We start from the raw sequence: 6,524 nt of genomic DNA, 5'->3' as shown, positions 1-6,524 counted from the left end.
CAATTTGACAGAAAACCGTGTGTCCTCGCCGCAATAGCTCCTCACAGCCTACCCTCAGCGGTTTCCAGTCATTTCAACTAGCTCTGTGTAGACAACGGTGAAGAAAGTAAGAAAATACGTTTGGATATTCTCTTATTTACTAGTATTGGGACGTAAAGGGACGTGTTTCCTTGGTTTCATCCTCCTATATTTTCTCTTGATTTAAGGAAGATGGATAAGAAGGCAATTAGTGGGGTATATTTAAGATATAACTGCATGAACGGAAGGGCAGAAGCGGGGATTCGACACGGAGAAAAGAAATGTTGAAACATTGTAATCGAATATGGAACTGTTTACAGTCTTCGGTACTGATGACTACGCTTTGCTATCCGGGATCGAGGTCGAGCTATCGTTATTGTTATCATAAGGACATATTTTTATCTATGAATAATACTAATATTTTTTTTTTGTCTATGAATAATAGTAATGTCTCACATGACATTTTGTAATCATTTCTGCATCATGATACCCCAGATGAATCACCATCTCACCATTAGTTACTCACCATCCTCTTGGTAACGGTTGCCACGGCAGCCCTGACCAGCGCAGAGTCCTGCCCGGTCTTCTGGCACCTGTTTGACGGTAACTGCTACCGCTACTTCGGGAAGAGAGTGAATTGGGCAGAAGCTGAGGCCAGCTGTAAAGAATACTTCTCGACCCAAGGAATGGCTCACCTGATCTCACTCAATGCTGAGGACGAGAACCGCTTTGCCTACGAGCTCTACCGTTCAAGTGTAGGTGATACCCCCGACTGGCAGGTGAGTCCTCTTTCTGCTTCTGCGAGGCAAAACGATGGGGTGTAGTGAATAAGGATATGGGATCTAGTAGGAGGTCCTGGGTTGTAAACCATTCATTCTTGGACATTAATTGTGGTCTATTTTATACCAGAGTGTCTTTCGATACGAGTGTGTAAATGGCTGGGCCTATCTTGAAATGTACAGGCATCCATGACTTCATTTCAGTGTCCACTATAAAGGTTAACATTGAAGAGGTCGTTGATCTGCGTCAACGCTATACTTTCTAATGAAATGTTTTGTAAATCCAAATGTACAGATAAGTTTATGTATACGTAGCGCGCTTTTTGAATTTCAATTCTAACACATTTCCATATTTCTCACGATAATGGCACAGAAAAAAATGATATATTGTACATTACAACAATTACAATGCATAAAGGAAAAACCTCACCTGAACGTAGAACAGTCTGTCTCTTTAACACAAAGGTCTTGTTTACAGTATATAGTATAGGTCTATGCTCATAGAAATATGAGTCATTAGGTATTTTGCTGAGATTGCTTTGTAGGACGACTGACTGCTACTCACGTAAGTTCAATGACATTGGCGTCCGCGACAATAATTGCTCCCATGAAATAACTGCACAGTACATCTATAAGCCCAGGGGCGGATCCAGGAATTTCGTAAAGAAGGGACGCGTTTACAAAATTAAAGGGGAGCGCACGCACCCCTCCCCCCATTTTCTTCTTTTTGTTTCTTTTGTTTCAACAAAAAATAAAGGGGGCGTGCGCCGGTTGCGGTCCTCCCTGGATCCGCCCCTGTAAGCCACACATAAATTCTGCTCACGAGTCTACCCTAGCAATAGCCTAACCCAAATCCTATTTCACATTAGACTATAAAACCTAAAACCCTATCACAACCCTAACTCTAACCCTAAGTTCTCGGAGAAACTAAGACCGGAACAATAAGCCAGTTCAGAGTTATACTCTTGCGAATGAGCAGAAAAAGGTCATTCGTTCCGACAGGCATATTGGTTTTTAAATTCACTGGTATAAGCATCTGTGATGCAATGTAATGTAATCCTTATAAACACTGCTCGCCAGCGCATCCACCTAACAGCTAAAGTGATATTGGGCAATATCAATAGAAAGAGATTGTCAATACATCGAATGCAAAAAAAAAAGAGGAAATGAATGTTTTCCCTAGTGTTAATTGACCAATCATTCTGGACATCTGGTCGACACAAGTTCATTCTTTGCAAAGGATTGATGAATCCCTAAATTGTTACGTAAAGCTTATGCATTACGTCGCTCTGAAAAAGAGTGAAGTGTCTCTAAGCGACTGAAAAAAAAAAGAAAGGTCATTCGTGCCAATGTGCCAATGAGCTAACTCAGGGAGCATAATACATGTCGTGTCATCGCCGCTGTAACACGACATCAGTTCTATCAGAACAGAGCGACATCGTCACGGCACCATTATTTGCTTGTCCATCCCGAGTAACTGCGGCGATCTTGCGTGGAATTGTTACATCAAGTGCCATGTGCAGCGCAGGTCAAAATTATTTGAATTGAAATGAATTGAATTGAATTGAATTGAATTGAATTGAATAACTGAAACTGCACTGGTCTTACACTCGAGACACAGTGAACAGTTCCAGCACGTTTATTTTCATATTTCACTTGACATCGAGATACATCCAAGATATTAAAAAAAAATGAATTGAAAGTGTGTCAGCATACAAAATGTGCATAAGACAATTCTGTATAACTTGTGAAATATGATGAACCGCAAAAGCAAAGCTTGTAAACGCAGGTTCCGGGAAAAAATACCAATGTAGATTTGCTATGTAATCAATGGAGATAGGACACAAAGTAATAATGACGAAACTATATGAAAGCTAAAATATCAAGGTACAAAGGGAAGAAGAAATAAAAGAGAAGAAAAAGAAAAGGGGAAAAACAAGGACCAAAAGAAAAAGAACTGAGTGAAAAAATAGCATAATATAGATACACAAGTATACGAGTACATATCTAGAATCAAGTTCATAACGAGTTCGAAATGTAAATACAGGTACTGATGAAGTAATTATAATGGGAGCATAAACCAGAGGTAAATCGATCATACACTGCAGGTTGATCCGCCATACATTGAATGAGGATACTGCAGAGAACATACAAAACATTCTAGTCAGGCAGGTTATATTCATAAAGTAACATTGATTTTAATTTTTGTTTAAATGTAAGCATATTACAACATTTGATTAAATCAGCGGGAAGATCATTCCATAATTTGGGTGCGGTAAAAACTATTGTTTTTTTTTTTTTAGCAAGGAGTGTGCGAGTACGTGGAAGGTGAAATGAATCTCTTTGACTTGTGGGGTAAGCATGAACAGTATAGTTTTTCTGAAACATGTGGGTAAATGCGTTACGCAAGCCGTTGGCTGATAACAGAAACAAAACATAAATGTGCCTAAGTTGTATAAAAACAAGTCAGTAACCTTTAGGAGTCTGTTTTCAAAGAAGAAAGTATTCCTGTCGCAATAAAAGTCGGCTAGATTAACTGAACAAATAGCCCGTTTTTGTAGTTTGAAAATTGAAAATCAATGTGTGATTTGGCAAATTTCCCCAGGCAAGTATACCGTAACTGAGATAGGGTAAAATAAGCGTTGCATATAAATTTTTTTAAATATACTTAGGAAAAAAATGTTTTCGCGTATTTAAAATCCCAGTATTTCTTGAGAGCACCTTAGATAAACAATCTATGTGATAATTATTTCCATGTTAATTCATGGTCAATATAAAGACCTAAACATTTACATGATTCAACTTGAATCAAACAGTCATTATTCATTTTTATATCGCTAGGTAAATGGTTAACAGAGTTACTAAATAAAATATAAACAGTTTCGTTTACATTGCTTGAATCATCCTGTTGAACCGACTTTAATTCTCTGTTAACTACATGTAAAGAGGTTGTTGGGTTTCGATGTGAAAAAAAAAGATATTACAATCATCGGCAAAAAGAAGAAAAGATAAAACATTAGATGAATTTATGAAATCATTTGTATAAAGACTAAACAAAAGTGGGCCTTTATATCATAAAGAATAAACTTGAGGGACCCCGAAAGATAGTGTTTTTAAACTTGATATTGACAAACTGTTTCCTGTTGGTTGGGTAGCTCCTGAACCAGTCCAAGGCCTTTCCACGTATCTCATAGTGCGAGAGTTTATATAACAAAATACCGCGACCGATAGTGTCAAAGGCCTTGGAGAGGTCCAGGAATATACTAACTGTATGTGATGAGTCGTCAATATATAGCGTCGGCTACTTTATCGATAAAAGCAAGCACAGCGTGAGAAATAGAGTTGTTTTGTTTTTCTAAATCCAAATTGAGACTTACAAAAAAAAACACATTGCATTCGTTTAAGAACTTAATTACACGAGAATATATCAAATGTTCGAGAATCTTGGAAATTGGAAATCGCGGTCAAAAGAGAAATTGGACGATAATTACTTACGTCTTCTTTATTACCTTTTTTATAAACCGGAACAACTTTAGCAATTTTCATTTGACTAGGCACTACGCCAGTAACAAGAGACAAATTTAATGTATATGTTAAAGGAGACAGTATTGTAGATATAATGTTTTTCAATAAAAAATTCGTAATGCCATCATGTCCAGCACAGTATCAGGTTTGTTTGTTTGTTTGTTTGTTTGTTTTTTAATGAAAGATTACATGGATAGGCCTGAAAGTACAGACATAACAAGGCATCCGGCTGTCTCATTAGTAGTCTGGCTTCCAGACCATCTGCCTGTACTATTTTGCTTCCCATTATATTAACCAAAGAGTATAGAAGCTAAGAGGGCTTACTCCCGCGATTTCGCGTAGTACGCTCATGGGCGAAATATGGGCGCCATTAGGTAACAGACCGATAGAGGGCGTATATTACGTGATCATAGCAGTGTCGTTATAGTAGTGATTTCTGTCTCCCTTTCTTTTTCCCCTTTTTAGGGGGCATGCAGGGGAAGGGATGTACTTAGGAGCTCGTTTTGTCATACAAAAGTATCATTCCTGTCTAATCCTGAAATGCATTTTAAAAAAAAGTCATTTATTTTCCAATATGCAGTCCCACAAAGTTTGAGCTAAAGTAGCCCGAGAGAGAAAGAGATTTGTCAGCTCAAACACAAACTTTGAGGGACTACAGATTGAAAAGTAATGGCATTTCTTCAATTGTTTTTTAACGTATCGACAGAAAATATGCTTCTGGTGATATTTTGAGGTCTGAAACACAATTTTACCGCTTTGTGCCTCCTTAGAATGAAGAAAATTAAAGGAAGGCACAGTTCGCTCCATAGGCTCAAGTGTTAAGGAGCACGCGTTATTATTACTGAAATGGCCGCCATTGGGCTCCATGTGGGGCTCCATGTGGTGCTCCATGTGGGGCTCCATGTGGTGCTCCATGTGGGGCTCCATGGCGTACTACATCAGTTTGCGTGCGAAATCGAGAGATTACGCCCTGTTAGCGTAAGCTTCTATACTCTTTGATATATTAACATTCTCTATGACCCCGTTTACAGTGCAGGGTTGGGCCGAGTCCGGGCTGAGCCCGGCTGAGCCCGGCCTCAATTATTGCAGCGGTACTCGGCTCCGCAATTCTGTCCGTTTACAGAAGAGGGCTCGGCCCGGGCATTTCATTCAAAGCTTTCAATATTTTGTCATAGTGGTGCTCTGCTTGTAAACAATTAATGATCATTTTTTGGGAGCTCATCGGTCGCCGTTTGGTACCACATTTTGCCCAGTTTGCGTTTACAGTGACAAAATAAGGCCAGGCCGAGCGCGAGCTGAGCCCGGGCCGAGACTACCTCCAGAGCTTTGCTAAATGCGCGGCCATTTTTAGTACTGCATCTGGCCTTCTGAGCGTTTACAGTGAAAGGAAGGCCGGGCTGTGCCCGGGCTGAGCCCGGCCTTTTCACTCACTGTAAACGGTATCAGAGAAGAGGCAAGATTAGATGGACGGAAAAGACCGCGTCTTCGTCGCCGTGGAGGGCGCATTTTGTGGAAGGGACTGCTGTTGGTTATAAGGTGTGGAAACCAGACACCTCAGTACCTACCTCAGTAGCAACTAACCCCACGCCCGCACACATAGCTTTCATACCGTGGGTAGATAGGAAACATTGGCATCTACATGATCGAATGACTGAATTTTAATCAATTTTATATCGATTTATTTACAGACTTCCTGCTCTTTATTGCAGTGCAAATCATGATGTCCAAGGTAATATACTTGATATAAACTAGACACTATTGGAATCGAAAAATAAAATAAAATGCATTGAGCCTGGATTACTCGCTTATTTCTCACTCTTCTATCTATTCACCAATCAGTACGACAAGGCCAACCGGCGACCGTTCAACGGATTCTGGACCGGTCTGCACCAGAACGAAGCCGACGGCCCGTGGATCTACACAGATGACTCAGAGTACGACTACATGAACTGGCTGCCTGGTGAGCCCAACAATAACTACTACGATGAGCAGGCCGAGGACTGCGTCCACGTCTGGCGCCGTAATGCCAACGACGACGACATCCAGGGATGGAATGACGTGTACTGCCAGGAAGTCATGCCATTTATCTGCGAAGTTGAGGCAAACGACCCATTAGTCCAGTACGACAATGTCGACAATAACCCCCAACTAACTGCAACAGAAACGAATCCACTTGCATTTTACCTGGAAGAGCTAATGTAA

General features: G+C 40.3%; 1 protein-coding gene across 1 annotated transcript; it reads left to right on the top strand.

The window, feature by feature from the left end:
• Positions 1-210: 210 nt before the first annotated feature.
• Positions 211-6,524, top strand: LOC139715570 (C-type lectin domain family 19 member A-like). The gene is made up of 3 exons (XM_071627131.1): positions 211-234; positions 537-797; positions 6,162-6,524. Exons 1-3 carry the CDS (start codon positions 211-213, stop codon positions 6,522-6,524), a joined length of 648 nt encoding a protein of 215 aa, XP_071483232.1.

The sequence above is a fragment of the Diadema antillarum genome, unplaced genomic scaffold, assembly GCF_040938485.1.
Source record: "Diadema antillarum isolate AM-2024a unplaced genomic scaffold, OU_Dant_1.0 scf00000051, whole genome shotgun sequence".
Classification (NCBI taxonomy): domain Eukaryota; kingdom Metazoa; phylum Echinodermata; class Echinoidea; order Diadematoida; family Diadematidae; genus Diadema; species Diadema antillarum.
Note: the sequence above shows the minus strand (reverse complement) of the source record. Positions and strands in the feature narration are given on the sequence as shown.

What these genes read in the sequence shown, in the direction of transcription:
- LOC139715570 (XM_071627131.1), top strand. Translation starts at nt 211, where the DNA reads ATGGATAAGAAGGCAATTAGTGGG. An exon ending in ATAAGAAGGCAATTAGTGGG is followed by an intron (nt 235 to 536) that starts GTATATTTAAGA and finishes TCTCACCATTAG; the next exon opens with TTACTCACCATCCTCTTGGT. An exon ending in GTGATACCCCCGACTGGCAG is followed by an intron (nt 798 to 6,161) that starts GTGAGTCCTCTT and finishes TTCACCAATCAG; the next exon opens with TACGACAAGGCCAACCGGCG.